At 36.3% G+C, this 18,828-nt stretch overlaps 1 protein-coding gene across 3 annotated transcripts in view; it reads left to right on the top strand.

Annotated features, from left to right (window-relative positions):
- The window catches only part of SLC10A7 (solute carrier family 10 member 7), a 222,926-nt gene that overhangs the window by 3,855 nt on the left and 200,243 nt on the right, over positions 1 to 18,828 (top strand). For all 3 annotated transcript variants that reach the window (XM_081075669.1, XM_081075670.1, XM_081075671.1), the window contains exons 2-4: positions 2,590 to 2,672; positions 9,297 to 9,433; positions 14,290 to 14,365. In XM_081075669.1, the coding sequence (XP_080931795.1) occupies positions 2,590 to 2,672; positions 9,297 to 9,433; positions 14,290 to 14,365 (296 nt within the window). The remainder of the gene's footprint in view (positions 1 to 2,589; positions 2,673 to 9,296; positions 9,434 to 14,289; positions 14,366 to 18,828) is intronic.

Genomic DNA, 18,828 nt, shown 5'->3' with positions numbered 1-18,828 from the left:
GCATCTCGGTGTCATGTCTCAAAGAGACTTTAGGGTCTCCCAATCAGAATGAATTTATCCTTCCCGTTTAAAAGGAACATTGTAGGTAGCCCAGGAGGATCCTTACCATGTCCTTTCATGGCTTAGAGTTATTTGGATATGCATCTAATAAAAAAACCCAGTATACAATAATGTCTCCACGATTTAATACATTGAAAGTCAGGAATCAAATCATTCCACTGAATTACGCCAATTAGTTAATAGTGATTATGTGGATTTATGTATGTGCATGTGAAGTGTGGAAAGAGTTCTTAAAAAATTCGGTGGTTGGCCAAGTAAGGTAGATGCGTCAGGTACCCTCAGGAAACATGCAGTCTAAGTAAATGCCACATCCTTGCTATAGAGACACATCTTTAGACGTTTCCCCTCACTCTCATTTATGACCATATCGCTTACTCTAACCCATCCTGTATAGAAATGCTGGAGGCACCACTGTGGGCAGACCCACAGTTAACAAGAATAAGGTCTTATAAAAAGCAGGGGATTAGAGGAAAACAAAAATGATATGAAGTTTGAAAAACGGCATTTAAAATCCCTGGAAGGTATTTACTTTCAAAACCAGTCAGATTCCTGACTTTGAAATCTGCTTCTGACTCCGCTTTCTCAGTTGTTGAGGACACATTATTTCTAAGTGTGAGCTGCTGAGACAGATTCATTCACAAATATAAAAATAGTATTTTTGAACAGCCTTTACTGCCCTGATATGTAGTTACATTTGCACTTTCCTTCTCCCTTTTGCTCTCTTTTCTCAGATCTCAGCAAAATGATTTGTTTAAGTGCCAGATACATAAAAGAATTTATTGCAATGTTTGAGGAGATCTTTGTTTTTTAAATTCACTGATGTACTACTACAAATGCCTAAAATATAGTAGTTGCTCAATAAATATTTGTTGACTGAATGAATGGTGATTTTTTCCTGAGCTTGCAATTGAGAAATATCTGTAGGTATGGTGAAGAGTTCCAGAGAATGGAGAAGCCGTGAATGCTGTCCTGTTCTTTTGCTTAAAGGGTGTAGTAATTTCTTCCCTTCCCTTCCCTTCCCTTCCCTTCCCTTCCCTTCCCTTCCCTTCCCTTCCCTTCCCTTCCCTTCCCTTCCCTTCCCTTCCCTTCCCTTCCTTTTCCTTCCCTTCCTTTCCCTTCCCTTTCCTTCCATTAGTTTCTTAGAACTGCCACAACAAATTACCGCAAACTGGGGGGGTTAAAATGGCAGAAATGTATTTTCTCACAGTTCTAGAGCCTAAAGTCTGATTAGCATGTTGGCAGGGCGGAGCTTCCACCCAAGGCCCTAGGGGTGAATCTTTCCTGGCTTCTTCTAGTTTTCGGTGGTTGCTGATTACCAGCATTGCTTGGTAAAAAAACCTCTGGTCTCTGCCTCAGTCTCCACATGGCCATCTTTCCTCTGTGTGTGACTGTCCAAACTTCCTTCTTCTTGTAAGAACGCCAGTCATTGGATCAGGGCTCACCCTAATCTGATGAGAACTCATCTTAATTTGATTACATCTATCTTCAAAGACCCTATTTCCAAATAAGGTCACATTCACAGGTTCTGTGTGGACGTGAATTTTGGGGGGACATTCTTCAACTCAGCATAAGAGAGCTGAATAGAATGTCAGACATGAGATGATCTTAGATTTTAAACTGCTGGTGTATGCCAAGGTTTCTCCACCTCAGCACTGCAGACATATTGGACATGATAATTCTTTGCTGTTGGGAAGATTATCCTGTGCCTTCCAGGATCTTTAGCAGAACTCCTCATCTCTGTCTACTAGATGCCAGTCATACCCCTTACCTCCTGAGTTATAACAACCAAGTCTTTTTTAAATGTAAAATGTCATTTTCTCAGAGCTACATCTTTTCAAAGAATGATGTTCATTGGTTGGCACATTAGGTCTTTAAGCCAATTGTGTACATGCCACAAAAATAAATAAATATTAGGGGTGTCCCTATTGTATTCACAGTGTTACTGCATCTGGGAGGATGCCAGCCTAACTCCAGACAGGATTTTCTGAAGGCTTGATCAGGATTTTCTGATCAAGCCTGTCTGGTTCACTACAGTATGCCCAGGGCCAGGTACAATTTCATAATAATTACGATCTTAACAACATACTGTTAAGTACACTGTAACTCTATTTGCGTTGTCTCAATCACAAAGTTCAGTGCTCAGTAATATTTGTAGGCTGAATACTCTTGGGGAGAACGGAATGCATGCATGAATACAAGCTTTTATTTCGGGTATCCTAGAAGAAATTAAATGATATTTGCTAAAGAGAAAGGAACTTCTTCCATTAATTCTCTCCTTTTGGTTTGGGGAATTTTAATTATTATCTCAATACTGATACTGTGATAGGTATAATTAGGACCTATATTGAAGCATGTTGACTATCACACAGGAGAGCAGAGAACAAATGTTTGACTCTGTCAGGACAGTAGGATAGTAGGGCCAGCACTAAGATGTAAAGTACCATTTGCCTTCTCCGATGGATTGGTCTTTAAGACCCAGTTCTCTCCTGGAAATTCTGCTCTAACAGTAACTCGTTTCTCTCTCTTTAGGACCACTGAAGCCAGAAATAACTGTCTCCTACATTGCTGTTGCAACAATATTCTTTAACAGTGGACTGTCATTAAAAACAGAGGTACTGTCACTTATGGGACACAGGAAAGATGGGGAGAAAAGTTGAATTTGTACTTAATATTTTGAAATTTCAGAATCCTCTTGCAAAGTCGTGTGTAGCTCTAGTCTGAAGTCTTCACCCTCACAGAAGACAACTTGGACTTCAGCAAAGGACTTGGGTTTTGTACCTACATGTTATAGAAACTGTAGAGTCAAGCAGCATGGACCCCAAGGATGTGGTTGTAATGGGTTATGTTTTTAATACAGCAACTGAAGTGAAGCCTCCTCTTCCGGTCTTCCTCAGGTTATGGTGGTAACTAGAGTGGTGCCTGCTGGGGCATATTTCAGCTGTTGATAGTTAGTTGGGTTTCCATAACTTTGTGGATAATCTTTTGTTTGCAGGATTCATGCTGCTCAAGTGAGAACTTGTCATAACTTTTACCTACTTTGTATTTTTTTTAAAAGTATATTTCTTGTTAGTATATCTATTAAGTATTAATAAATGTTTTAAGAGAAATATTGGTATTTTTCATACTAAGTCACAACCTATGATGAACGAATGTTATTTACTGTTCCAGGTGTCACTGAACATGGGATTCCTTGGAATTAAAGAAATTTACACATTTTTATATCTGTGATAGGAATGAGTCGAATTTATCATTCCCTTTTGGCTTACAACGGAAGAGAAAAAAGAAAAAATACCCGTTTGCTTTTGAATAAATTACATAGAGTTTTCAAAGTTGTCATTCTAAGATACTTATTCTTATATAGATAGGGAAATCTTACTATGTAAGAAGGATTTTTTTTGGGGGGGGGTGGCTTTAAAACTTAAAATTCTGTTTCTGCATGATATCTTGTCTTTAGTTACTTAAAATTTCTTTTAAGTGTGATTTGAATGAAGACCAAATTCAGTTACCTCTTTTTCTGAGCACTCTTGTAGCTACAGGGAAAAAGTATGGTTTTGCTAAATTTATGTATTCTGTAGTTATCAGGTTGGTATAAATCTTTTCATTGGGGGCATTTTGGGTATAGATGAGATCCATGTGTAGTGTCTATGACAAATCCATTGTGTCTAAATCTTCTTCAGAAAATAACAGACATGGATGGTATTTCCTAAATATGCCAAATTCCAGTTTTTGTAAATTGTACTGAAATGAAAGAACTATGATTAGTGCATAGAAGGGCACAGGCTTTTCCTGTCAACACCAGAGTTTTGTTGGTCCTCGAATGTGGGACACAATGGTACAGAAACATATTCGCCACTCCTGGGCTGCTCCTCTGATCTCCGTTGGAGGTCTTCCTGCTGGGCTTGGCTAATGCTTTTTGTGGAGCAGCTGCCTTACCCAAGTCCTCTACTTGGGACATTGCTCTAACTACGTCCCCTGGTGGCTGCTTAATAGCTACAGCTGTTACTTAGGCCATGGGAAATCTGGCAAGAGACTTGATTCTCTCCTTAGCCTCTTGCTTAAAGCTATTCTGTAAAGCAGCCAACTTTGTGGGATGCAGGAGTTGAAGAAGGAATGTCACAGCTATCAGCATTTCTCTAAGGACCAAATTTTTCTGTAAGCACCTAGGAAACCTTCAGAGTCATCCAACTAATTTGGGTCTAATGATGAAATGCCTTGATCTTATGTGTTCTCACGGTATCTAAGTAGCCATCAAAGCCATTTCCTTCAAAAGACCCTTTGGAAACGAACACAACATTAAGTAATTTTCAAGATCCATTTAACTTAAGATGCCCTAGATTGCATCATTGTGTAATGTTAAACCATCTCTAAGCCCTGCTAATTTCCTGGGCAACCAGAGTAGTAAATTCAAAGGTAGCAATCTTGTTGTTATTTATTTTCTAGTTAATAATCTTAAATTAATTTCATCTGGGGCCACTATTTTCTTACCCTATTAAGTTCTAGAATGGTGCATTCTTGCACATAGGAGACTGTAAGTTATTATTGACTTACGTTTGTTTGAAAGCATTTACAGTGGTCCCTTTCAAGTTTGATTTATATTGAACATTTCATGTAGTAGTATTACTCATACATTGATGTAATGATGTATATTCTAAAAGTTGTTTTGCTCATTTATTGCAATTATAAAGAACTCTGTTAATACTTGCATGCTAAAAATATTTAATGCTAAATCTTTAGTTTTATGACTGTTGATTTCTAGTTTTTGAAATACTTGTTGAAATGGTTTCTGAAATTTTGTTGCACTGAAGTGAATTAAGGTCACATTTGAGGTGTATTTTATATTTAGCTAACTTGATTTGTCACTTTAAGCGACCGTGCCAGGACCAATTCATTTAAACAAATATCTATCAAGTGCTTCTGGCTACAAAGCTCTGTGCTTGGCACTGGGATAGAAACAAAGAAAAGGGTCCTGAGTAGAGCAGAATATACCAATTTTTGCTTATTTTCCTAACAGATTTTTTTAAGAAAAATCCCATTCACTTAGAAGTAATTATAGCAAATTCTAAACTTTAGGCTCATGCTGCTTGTTTCCGGCACAGAGCTGTGAGGCTGACTCTCAGAAAGTGAATCAAATAAAGGTCAAATGAGGGTTAGAAGGGAAATTCGTATGTAATGAAAATATTGTTACATCCCCGTCAGAACCCCTGATTTTCAGCAATTCTTGATGCTGTCTGTGAGACTCCGTATCATCCGTATGTGGAGTACCTCCTTCAGTTTATTTTAATGGAATTTGACCTGTATTACATGTGAATAAACAAAATGTCACGAAGAATCAACTTTTCAATTATTCATAATGGCATTTATTGGAGTATGTGGCCCTAAATTTTACATGGATCTGTATGACTTAATACTATTTGGGTTTTATAGTGTTGCTTTTTCTTTTCTAGTGTTACCTTATTTTCTCTTCCAAGTTGTATGTTGAAGATCTGGAAAATATGTAACACTGGGCGTTTGTGACATTATTGAAAAATCTTTCTTAGAAACACTTCATGTCTGTTATTTCCCTGTTGTTAAGAGGTTCCTTCTAAGCCAGCACAGTAGACCCATGTGATTTATTTTGCTGGGTTCTTTACTGCTCCATTATTCTAATGTAATATCAGTTGTTTCTAATTGTTTATTAGGTCAGGTAGTATTCTGTAACTACATTTTTTTTATAACTTTTTTCTGATTACAAAAGTGCTATTTCCCCACTGTAAACAGATTGGAAAGACTAGAAAATAACTATTAACATCTGTGTGTTTTAGTCCTTTTGTATAAACATTTTTTACATATAGAAAATATTTTTTAAAAATTGTGTATATGTAACTATGTTTATATATGTATATATACTAGCATACATATACCCATACACACGCATATATAATCTTATTTTTCTATGTGACATTGTAAAATTTTTAATGTAATTTAATATTTTTATTTAATTTTTCTTTACTTACATATATTTAAAAATAAGATAATTTAGATTTTGTTTACTTTTATGAACATAAATCAAAAGGTACAAAAGTATATATGATGAGAAGTCTTCCTTTCACCCCTCTACCAGGTATCCAGTTCTCTTCTCTGGAGACAGCCAATGTTAACATTTTCTGTGTGTCTTTCCAGAGATATTCTGTGCAAAATGTACATATGTGTATCTTCACTTTAGCCTGTGGTATTTTATACTATTTGCCTCCTGATACCTTATTTTACTCAAAAAATATATCTTGGAGATTATTTCATATCAGCACATAAAGAACTCCCTGTTTCTTTTGGTATGCTGAAAAGTATTCCAATTTATGAATGTGTCATGATATATTTTCCTAGCCCTCTGTTGATGGGCATTTAGGTAATTTATAAAATTTTGCTATTACAAACAAGATGCAAAGGATAACCCCAAAATATGTAATTTCCCACATTTGGGAGTATATGTGAAGGATTAATTCCTAAAAGTGGAATTGCTAGGTCAAATGGTATGTGTAGTTTAGGTTATGACAGCTAATCCAAGTACCTGGAATAGTGGCAGGTGCTCAGTAAATGTTTGTTGAACGAAGAGATGAGTTGCCAGATTGCTCTCCATAGGTTACGCCCATTTACACTGCTGTTGATTAAGTAGGGAGAGACTGGACTGCTACAGCCTTAGCCACACTGTTTTTCATCTTTTTTTTTTAAATTCAAGTTTATTGGGGTGACAGTTGTTAGTAAAGTTACATAGATTTCAGGTATACAATTCTGTAATACATCATTTATAAATCACAGTGTGTGTTCACCACCCAGAGTCAGTTCTCCTTCCATCACCATATATTGGACCCCCATTACCCTCGTCTACTTCCTTTCCCCTTCCCTTCTAGTAACCCCTAAACTATTGTCTATGTCTATGAGTTTTTGTTGCTTCATTTATTTGTCTTGTTCTTTTGTTGTTTTCAGTTTTATGTACCACATATCAGTGAAATCATATGGTTCTCGACTTTTTCTGCCTGACTTATTTCGCTTAGCATTTTAATCTCAAGATCCATCCATGTTGTCGCAAATGGTATATTTCATCTTTTCTTATGGCAGAATACTATTCCATTGTGTATATATACCACATCTTCTTTATCCAATCATCTATCACAGGACACTTTGGTTGTTTCCATGTCTTGGCCACCGTAAATAAAGCTGCAATGAACATTGGAGCACATATGTCTACACAGTTTTAACATGGCTTTTAATAGCTCTTAACAGTGTTTATATCTTAAATTATTTAGTTATTCTCCTATCTTTGGACATTTGTTTCTAGATTTCATTGTAATGGGTAATGCTGCAAGGATCAATTCTGTGTATAAATGCTTGTGACTATTTTTTTTTTATCCTTAGGATAAATGTCTAGACATAAAATTGTGGGATCCACAAATATGAATTATATTATAGTCCTTGAAATATATTCCCAAATTACGTTTCAGAAAAGTTATATTGTTTTATATTTCTGAGACATATGTGAAATGCCTTAATTACTGCATTCTGGCTAATCATTTTGCAATTTTTTTTAAATTGAAAAACACTAATATTTCTTTGGTATTTATTGAATGCCTCTGAGTATATCTGAGTGAGATTTGTTTTCAAAACTGCTGCGAGTTCTTGGAACTGCTGGTGCTCAGGTTTCGCTGGGTTGAAACTTCTGATTCAGAGGAAGGATGGCTCCTTTTCTCTTAGGTTTGATCCATAGACCAAGAATCACTTCTGTTCTACCCAGTGCCCTCCATTAGACCCGGATTGCCAGGAGTTCCTTAGGGCAAATGTCATTAGGGATGTTCTGTGACCAAAATGGAACAGCTGTGTGTCTTCACACAGGGAGATAAAATAGTGAAAGCCAATGAGACAGATCTCAGAAAGTGGTGATCAGTGAATGAGTCTGTATTACCCTACTGTTTATTAAACTATAAACTTTGGCTAAGGTCTCTGAGGCTGAGGATCTCTTGAATGTCTTACTTGACATGACAGTGCTATGCTTGTAACCAGTGAATCTGTGGCATCTTTGTGCTGTAATGACTGCCTGAATGTTTTATGTAAGTTTTCTACTACTTTCTAAATTTGTTTTAGTTCCACTGAATAACCACATAACTCAAAGAAATTCAAATGCAAGTGCTTGTTATTTATTACATATTTAAAGCCCATAGTTTAGCTTAGTGTATCCTTTTTTAGCTGTGAGACTTGTAACATGTGCCTGGTTTGTCATGTTTCATGGGAATTATTTCCCTCTTGGGGTAGCAGTATGACACGGTGGAAAAAGCAGGCATGGGTTTAGTGGGTTTGATTCTGATCTTCACTGTACAGGAGCTCTTAATCTCAATTTCCTCATCAGTAAAATAGGGATAATAGTATCTACCTAATTGGGTTGTTATGAGGATTAAATGAGGTAACATACATAAGTAGCAAGCTCAGAGCATGCCTTATAGCTGCTCTGTAAAGGTTAACAAAGAAATCTAATGAGTACAGTTTGGGGAAGAGGCCATTTTGAATTATAGAATGTTGTTGGGGAAAACATTTTCAAGAATTATGATTTGTGTGTAGATTTAGTAACATCTTGCCAAATTGAGGCCTTACGAGTTCTAGTGTACTGAACAGAGAGGTTAATTAGCATATTTAATTCAAATGTAATAGGTCCTGCTAAAATTTTTAAACAATATTATTTTTATTTTTTTAGGTAAACATACATTTGTTTACAGTGTCAACAATCCTCAAATCTATACTGGTGTAAAGGTAGTTAGCTTAGTCCTGGTCCAGAATTTTTTAAATTTAAACTCTTGTGGTATATTGTATATTTGAAAGAAATTTAAATATTTCAGAAATGTTATATGAAAATCATAATCTTCATGAATAACTTCATAACAATCAATAACTTTCTTTTATTAAAGTCTGTAAGTTTATAGGTACAAAATTTAGCTATGAAATAACTCCAAATTAATGAATCTTAATCAGACTTATTGGGGTGATTGTTTTGCAGCATATACAAATATCGAATCATTGTGTTATATACCTGAAACAAATATAATATGTGGATGATATCTCAATTTAAAAAGCAAATTCATGTAATGTCATTTTTTTTTAAATTTATTTATTTATTTATTAGTTTCAGGTGTACAAGACAAGGTAATACTTTTTAGTAGCAGTCTCTTTTCAGAAATAGCTTTCTTACTTTTATTATTTTGTGTCCGTTTTTGCAGGAGCTGACGAGTGCTTTGGTGCATATCAGACTGCATCTTTTCATTCAGATCTTTACACTTGCATTCTTCCCAGCAACAATATGGCTTTTTCTTCAGATCTTATCAATCACACCCATCAATGAATGGCTTTTAAAAGGGTATGTTTGAATATTTTGAAGGGTCCATTTTTAATGGGCATCTCTAGCGACATTGTTGTTTCTGTGGCAACTATTTACAAAAGAGTTTATGTGTGGTATCTTATGAGGAAATAAAAACACTTTCAACATTCTTGTTCTTTAAAATGGTAATGTTTCATGAAGGAGGTTCATCAAAGAATTTTATAGCAGAATCTTAAAATACACCCATATACTTAATCTTAAGGCTCTAGAATGGACATTTTTCTGGGAATTTAAAAAAGTTGTGCAGGGAGAAAAATGGAAGGGACTAGTGGTTGTAAGATCTGTATGTATGTGTATAATGTACACTATCAATTGAGTCTTTAACTTTTGTGATTTATCTTACCAAATGTATCCAGAGTATAATATGTGCTTTTAAAATGTAGAGGAAGGAAAAAATATATATAAGGGGCAAACATTTACTTTTTCACTTATTCTGTTTAGTGTTTGATAGGATAGTTGAATTAACAATAGATTTTTGTTATTTTTTCTCCCATTAAAAGTGTTGCCATGTATTTTAAAAGAATTTAATGATTTTTAAAAATTATTTGAATTGGTTTTAAACCATCCACATTTTAGCATCCTGGTGTAATAACTAAAACACTGTACTTAAAGCCCAAAGATTACATTCCGACCCTGTTCCTAACTTGCTACGTCTTTTTGAGGAAAGGCATTTAACAGTGTTGAACCTCAGGATCCCAGTCTATAAAATGAGAAGAATCATATGGCTACTGCCTGCTTAACAGTGTTGGGGACATCAGTTGAGATCACTTATTTAAGTCGTTTGTTTAGCTCCTACTATGTGCCAGGGGTTATTATAGGTACTGGAAAAACAACAGTGAAAAATATTGGCCAAGAGCCAGTAGTTTTGCACATTGAAGAGACTCTGGGTGTGATTGTCAATAAAGAAGTGAATAGATGACCAAGATAGAAATAAGTGATGCGAAGTAAAACAGTACGATATGATTGAAAGTGTTTTGGTGCACAGGCTGGTGATTAGTTTGCAGAGTTCTGGGGGACAGAATGTTCTAGGCAAAGGAAACAGGATGTGCAAGGGCTCCGAGGCAGGAAGAGGCCTGGTATGTTCTAGGGTCAGTAAAGCAACCATGGTGGCCAGAGCCTGGTGATATAGATGGTGAATAATATGACTTGGAAGTGGAGAAGTGGACAGGAGCAGGTCACTCAGGAGCAGGTCAATCAAGAGTCCTATGGTAGAGCACTGATTTTACTCAGTGCTACAGGAGACTATAGGAGGGATTTCAATGAGAAATGGTGTTGTTATGTTTGCAAATGATTCTTGTGGCTACTGTGTGGAGAATAGATAGTAGGAGGGCCTGAGAGAAAGCTAGGAGACCAGCTTGGAGGCTAGTGTGGTTCAGAAGTTCGGTAAGGAGAAATGGATGTATGGAGGATATATTTTAAAATTAGAGCTCTCCGAACCCATGGATGGATAGGATATGGAAAGAGAAAGACAAAGAGCAATCAAGGATGACTCCTGGATTTTGGGTATAAGCCATTGGGTAATTGATGGCATCATTTACTTAGCTTGAGAAAAATAAGTTAGGCCAAGGGGGAAAAATCAAGAGTGCTGTTTTGGCCAGATTGAGTTTGAGAGAATGAACATAAAATTTTACAGGAAAGCATAAAATGCCTCATAAATATAATGACATCATTTTAGAACTACAATGTATGATGTGTATTAGGAACCAATAGTTACTGAGTATATGTCATGTATAGAGTACTCAAGAAATAGGAAGATATTAACTCATTTTGCTTGTATTCAGGGATCTTGCAATTTATTTGGATATGTCAGACACACACACACACACACACACACACACACTTGTGTATATAAAATAGTAACCAACCAAATGGGACAGCATATGATTTGTCAAATGACAAATGATTTGTCAGATGGTATAATGAGTTAAAGGCTAAGAGGTTCAGCAAGGATTTGTGTACTCCTAAACTAGAGAATTAAAATATGAGGCATTGTGGGGAAAAAGATAAAAAGTTTTCTTTAGGCCAACTTACAGAAGGCTGGAGCTCCTGGGCTCAGAACTTTGAGTTTCAATCTACAGATGATGGAGAGTTCTTAAATGTGCTAAACAAGGAAACAACATGCTAAAAACCGGTCATTAAGGAAGATTAATGTGATAGCATTGTACTGGGTATATAGAGAGTAGAGTAGGACTTACAATCTCAGTATGCCAAATAAAACAAGCATACAGTTGCCCCCTCAGGATATTAAAGTTAAAGGAGTACAAACGTAGCCTCACACACTTAGGGGAAGCCCTTCTTAGCTCACTTTTTCTCCCATCCCCTCCCCAATTTGAGAGCGTATACTTAGTATGTTAACTTGAGGGAGTTGCAGGCTTCTACATCAGGATTTGGTGTAAGTCATTGCAGTAAATATATTTTGAGCACATATTCCTTATCTTACTGTATCAAAGGGAAAGAGTAGAGGTAGAGAGTGGATGTTTAGAAATGTCCAGATTTGGGCGTAAAGCATTTGAAGGGGGGTGATGGCCACCGTGATGGAACAGAATGGAAAGTTGGTTGTAGTGATTGATTGATTGATTGGTGAGGAGTGAGTGGAACCATACATAACTCCAAAGTTTCAAACTGAAACATTAGGAAAAAACTGTCCCATTGATAGAAATAGGTAAATTGAGAGACAAATTGATTTTTTAGAAAAATACGTAAATTCAACATTAGATATATTTAGTTTGAGGTAGCAAGTATAGGCAGCTACAAATTTAGGAATGGAAGTTAAGGCTAGAAATGTAAATTTGAAAGTATTCCTACAGATTCAGATAAGTAATCAGAAAGTAAGATTGAGAAGAAGGCAGGAGAGACAACAAAAAACTAGAATGGACTAGTTTAAAAGGTAGGAGATAAATTAGATCGATGATATACAATGGTAACCGAGAGAATATAGTACTTTGAGAAGCAGGGAGGTAAGGAGAGTGGATATGGAGATAAGGACATTGGATTTGGTGACTAGAGATCACTCATTAGTTTTAAGGTCACTACTTTTACTAGCAGAAGGGACATAAGTCAGATTTCAGGGGAATAAAGAGAGAATGGGATTTCGGGTCATTGAGGTGGAGTGTTCTTTAAAGAAGGTCAACAGTGAGACACCATGAAAAAAGTAGGATTATATGCTGAGGAGGCAAACTCAACTAATTTTGAGATTAATTAACTACACTTAGGTCTTCAATCTTCTGCCTCCTTTAAGGTAGGAATGATGTCTTATGTTTTGTTTTATACCCTTGTGTAGTATCCTACCTACAGAAGGCATTATGTATTCAGTGAATAGGTTAGGGATTTTTTGGTTGTTGTTTTAAGATAAGGAGAATTCTGCTTCCTTGTACATAGAAGGGAAGAGGCCAGAAGAGAGACAAAGAGTGAAAAACTTAGAAAAATTGAAAATTCCTGAGAGGACCTGTCCCTAGTGTTGGTGGTAGGGGAGGTATTATAGAAGGCAGAGTGGTTGGCAGAGTAGGTAAGTTAAGTCCTTGACCCTGGATTCCAGAATAAAAGTCTAACCCTAAACAGGTGGCTTTTGGAGTTTGGGCAAGTTATTTAACTTCTTTCTTAACTTTAGTTTTCAATAAAATGAGAATAATAATAGTATTTATCTGAAATAATCGTGAGGAATAAATCTGTAAAATGCCAGGCCAGTACTACAAATGGTAAACGCTCAGCAAGTATTAGTGACAATGATGGTAATGATCAGAAGGAAGGCCCAGAGATTGGGGATTCATAATTGGGCAGACTAGCATCATTTGGGAAAATAATCCTTAAAAGGAGCTCATATTGATCTAAATTGAGCTGGAATTCTATAAAAGGGGTTTTCTTATGATTTCTGTCAAAATGAGTTAAAACTTTCATTTTTTTCTTATTTCAGACCTAATGTAAATTAATTGCATAAAGTTTAGACAATACCTGATTATAAAAGTGAATAAAAATCATTTGTAATCCTACATTCAACATATTAGTCAGATACCCTGTGTCCTCTATTCCCTGTATGAACTTTCAACTTTAGTCAGGCCAGCTACTCACTATCCCCAGAATGTATATTCTGTATGAATGCTGAGTAACATTTTTTTTTTATTTTTAGTATTAGATTTACAACCCATAGCTTCATTGGTTTGCCATGCAATGTATTTTCTGTCCTAAACTAAGAGCATAGACTTCTTGTCATGATTTGGATCATAAAAATAGGCACTAGAATTTACTACAGTCTGAATTCAAAAAGTATATGATTGTGTCGTGCCTATTTCTATAATAAATTATAATACAGCGATATGAAAATACCATTTATGAGATGAAAGTTTGGGAATTGCTGTTTTATAAACAGGAATCAGCAAATGTAAGCTTGTGTTTTGTTAAATATTTTTGAACTTTGGAAGTGGTTTTAAAGTTTTAATTTTGCCGAAAGACTTCCTACAAAAAAAAAATGTAAGAAAAAGATACATCAAAAGAACCTAAGATCATACACACTTACCAAATGAGTAACCATGTTGGTCATCTTTCAATGATTATACTTACTAGAACTTGATTGTTTTTTTGAATTATGTAATAAGAGCTTAAGTAATTTAAAAAATAAAATTACCAACGCCTGTGGATGGAACGAAAGCTTCTCTGTGCATTTGCACCATCTTCTATGCTGCCTCTTATAGAATTGTCCAAACTCAGCAGAGCATGTGCATCAACAATCACTCTCCTATTTTCATTTACTCAGCTCTGCTGTTTTAGAATGAATGCAGTGAAAACTATTTATGAGGGCAAAAAGCATACCACTTATAATTGTGTTTTCTTTTCTTTTTCAGTTTGCAGACTGTAGGTTGCATGCCTCCCCCTGTGTCTTCTGCAGTGATTTTAACCAAGGCAGTTGGTGGAAATGAGGTGAGTCCTGGGGCTAACTTTATTTAAACGTAGCTAGGTGCTGTGCTTTCATTTTATATTTCATTTTATGATGGAGCCATGTCACAGAAGACACATGAATAATCATAGCAGCTTATGAAAGAAGTAGAGTTTTTGTATATTAGGATGATGCTAAACTTGATGATAATGAGTGAAATTTAGGATTTCAAAGAGAAGAGTGGTGGTGGGGGTGTAAATGAAATAAAGATAGTGGTTTTCCTACCTCAGTGGGAAACTGGGAGACAGAGGACAAAGAGTCCAAGGAAAGAACTTTTCACCTAAGACTCAAACTGAGGATACCCACTATGGCCATTCCTTAGTTCTTAAGAAACTTGTAACAAACTAAATTCATGGAAAAGGGGTCAGTATAAGTTTAGTGGCAAGTGAAGATGATATACGAGGGAGAAATGAGGCCGGGTTTCTAAGGTAAGTTCGAAGAAATTATGCAGCTGCTTGGGGACTGTGGCAAAAGAAGAGTGCTTGTATATTGGGACAGCAGTTGTCCGTTTCAGGAGCTATTCATTCTTACAGGTGGCTCTTCTTGGCTGAAAGGCTCTACAACTTGATACTGAGGGAATTAGCTTTGTAGTAACTTACTTCTCCTTTTCCACTTACATTCCATCATTCAGTAAAGAATACTATTGAATGAAGAAAGATAGTTAAGGGGTTCCCACTTCAATTCCTTCTTAGGATTTTGCTTTCTCAGCATCTATGTTCATTTTCCTTCACTTTCTTTATTCCAAAAATATGTATTGAGCACCTGCTATATTCTTTTTAAAAAGAGGTTTATTAAAGTATCATTATATACATTAAACTGCACAAATTTAAACAGTTTAATATTTTGACATCTGTATATACCTGTGAAAGCATCACCGTAATCAAGATAGTGAACATATCCATCACTCTCAAATGTTTCTTTGTACCTCTTGGGAATTCCTCCCTCCTGCCCTTCTTAGTGCCCCTCTTCCCCAGGCAACCACTGATCTGTTTTCTGTGACTATAGATTAGTTTGCATTTTCTAGAGTTTTATATAATGAAATCATACAGTTTGTACTCTTTTTTTCTTTTCTGTTTTTTTATTCAGTGTAATTAGTTTGAAATTCACCAATATTGTATGTATCAATAACTCATTCCTGGGGGGTGGGGGTAGGAGATGAGGGTAAGGGGGATCAAATATATGGTGATGGAAGGAGAACTAACGCTCGGTGGTGAACACACAGTGGGATTTATAGATGATGTAATACAGAATTGTACACCTGAAATCTATGTAATTTTATTAACAATTGTCACCCCAATAAATTTAAAAAAATAATTCATTCCTTTTTATTGCTGAGTAGTAGTGTTTTGTATGGATATGCCACAATTTATCCATTCACGTGTTGATGAACATTTGGGCAGTTTCTACTTTGGGGCTATGAACATTTGTGTACAAATCTTTAAGTGGACATATGGTTTCATTTCTCTTGGGAATACTTATGAGTGCAGTGACTGGATCATCTACTAGGTGTATGTTTTAGCACCTATCAACCAAGGGAAGAATCACCAATAAATAGTTATAAATCATCTATAAATAGCTTCTGAAGTAAACCATTTCTATCAACAGACAAGCATTCTTCTTTTTACCATAACTGTATGTTTAACTTTTTAAGAAATTGCCACGGTATTTTCTAAAGTAGTTGTACTATTTTACATTTCAAGCAGCAGTGTATGCGAGTTGCAGTGCTCCACATCTCACCAACACTTGGTATTGTCAGTCTTTTTAATGTTAGCCATTCTAATAAGCATGTAGTGGTATCTCATTGTGGTTTTTAATTAATTTGCATATCCCAGTGACTAGTAATGGTAAGCATTCTATGTGCTTATTTGCTATCCATGTATTTTGGTGAACTATATTAAATTTTGTGCTTTTTTTTAAAAAAAGTAGGTATTTTGTTTTCTTACTGAATTCTTTGAGAATTCTTTGTGAATTTTTTCTTTGAGAATTTTTTGTATTCTGGATACAAAGTCCTTCATCAGATATGTGCTTTGTAAATATTTTTTCCCCGTGTGTGGCTTGTTGTTGTTGTTTTTTCATTTTATTACTAGTGTCTTTTGAAGACCAGATGGTAGTGGAGGCAGTGAAACTGGTTGGATCCCGTGTGTATTTTAAAAGCACAGGATATGCTGATGAATTGGATATGGGGTGTGGCAGAAAAAGAGGGGTTAAGAATGACTTCAGGGTTTTTGAGCAGCTGAAAGGCTGGAGTTGCTGATATGGAGAAGAAGACTACGTAACCGCAGGTTTGGGAGGTATTAGTCTGGGTAGACGAGGGTAGGCTATGATAACTAAGACTTCCAAAATCTCAGTGGCTGAGCACACAGGTTTATTTCTTGCTTGTGGTATATGTCCCATGTGGGTCAGTGAGGTCTTTGCCATCACTAAAGAAGCCTGGTTGATGGAGGCCCCATGTCTTGAAGGTACACCATCTGGATGGAACACAGAGTATTTTCAGTTGCCACAGCAACTGAAAGAAATTGGAGAATCACAGTGGGGCTTTTCACTGTCCAGGCTGGAAGTAATACATGGCACTTCTGCTCACATTAAATTGGCCAGAACAAGTCGTATGGCCTTACCATGTGTTGTCATTCATGTTCCCTGAAGGGGAGGAGAACAGGCTATTGGTAAATATTTGTAATGTCAGCCATATGGATAAAGATCAAGAGTTTGTGTTTTCATTGTGTTAAGATGTCTATTACATATCCAAATGGAAATGTCTGTAAACAATTAGAATTATAAGAATTGAGAGTGCAGGGGATGTTCTAGCCTGAAGGTATAAATTAAGGCATCATCAGTGAATAAATAATATTTCAAGCCAAGATCAGATGAGATTACTTAGGGAGAGAACACAGGTGGAAAAGAGAAGAGGTTCAAGGACTGAGTTCTGGGACTCTCCAACATGAAAAAGTTTGGACAATGAGTAGTATCCAGTAAATGCAACATAGGAAGCATAAAGTGAGATGAAACAAAAAAAAAATACAAGAGAGAATGGTATCCTGGAAGCCAGGTGGAGAAAGTGTTTGAAGGAGGAGAGTATGACCAACTATGTCAAATAAGTTGTGTAAGATGAATCCTGAGAATTGGCCCTTGACTTAAGCTTTGTAGAGGTTACTGGTAACCTTGACTGGAGTGGTTTGGGTGGAGTGTGGGGGCAAAAGCTTGTCTGGCATAGGTTCAAGGGCAAACGGGAAGAGGGGAATTAGAGACAAGAGGTATAGACAACTGTTTTGAGGTCCTTTGTGATACAAGGCAATAGAGAAATGGGGCTGTATTTCAAGGGTGATATGGGGTCAAGATTATTTTAATGCCGAGATGACAGCATGTTTCTATCATGAAGGGAATTGTGCAGTAGAGAGGTAGCTGATGATTTAAGAGAGAGTGCTGGGGTAATTTATTTGGGCCAGTGGGAACAAATGGTATCGGGCTGTGTGAGCATCAGTAGGAGCTTGGACCATTTATTCATAACAGGAGGGAAGGCAGAGCGTGTGGGTTGATCCATGTAGATGGGTGGAAGGGGTGCACGTGAGTGTTCACTTCTGATACCTCTTATTTTCTCAGCAGCTAAGCGTCATGATCACGTAAGTGCTATGAATGTTTGAGATGACAGGAGAAAACGTGCAGTGGCATCTAGGTGCAGAGAGTGAATTAACTGGAGAGATGGTAGCACTGCCAGGCAGCACTAAGGCTCCGCTGAGATTTAGTCGTGCATAGAGAGTGAAGCCAGTCGTCATGGTTGTGTGTTTCCTCTTAGCCGCATTTAGCTTCTTGGTGTATGAATGGAACTGACAGGTAGTTGGATTTACCGGGCGCTTCATTATGCCAGAAATTCTTTCAATTGCCACATAATTAGTGAGATAGAGTTGTTAACACGAGTCTTGGACTGCTATGATTTTCTATCACCTTGAAAGAATCTGAGGAATATAACCTTTTGATATATTTGAGACCAGTGTTAATTGGGTTAAAGATGTCATTTATCTCTTTCTTTCTAATGTGATTCCCTTAAGAGATTTAAGGCTAAAAAACCTTTCTGCTCTCAAATGGCTTTTGGCAGAAGTTCAAAGTTCACTCATTTTTTTTGACATTAACATATAGCATTAGAAAATATTTACATGTTCATTCCCCAGTAGATATTTAAATTATCTACATTAATGTTGCATGTCAATAGTGTTGAATTTACAAACATCTCCTTTGTTTTCTATTATCATTGGTCTAGTTCTTTAAATGTTTATATTGTGCAACTTCATGACTATCAAGCATTGGGGAGTAAAATACAATTTTTTTTTTTTAGAAATACTGAAAATTGAGCTTCAGAAATAAAGCTTGCAAAGTCCCGTTTGGTTGTATCCTCTGATGTGAAATGGGTAGACTATTTTATAGCTGCATCAGGTTATGGAAGAACATGATCTGG

The sequence above is a fragment of the Rhinolophus hipposideros genome (assembly GCF_964194185.1).
Source record: "Rhinolophus hipposideros genome assembly, chromosome: 16".
NCBI lineage: Eukaryota > Metazoa > Chordata > Mammalia > Chiroptera > Rhinolophidae > Rhinolophus > Rhinolophus hipposideros.
The sequence above is the reverse complement of the archived record's forward strand: the minus strand, read 5'-3'. Positions and strand labels throughout refer to the sequence as shown.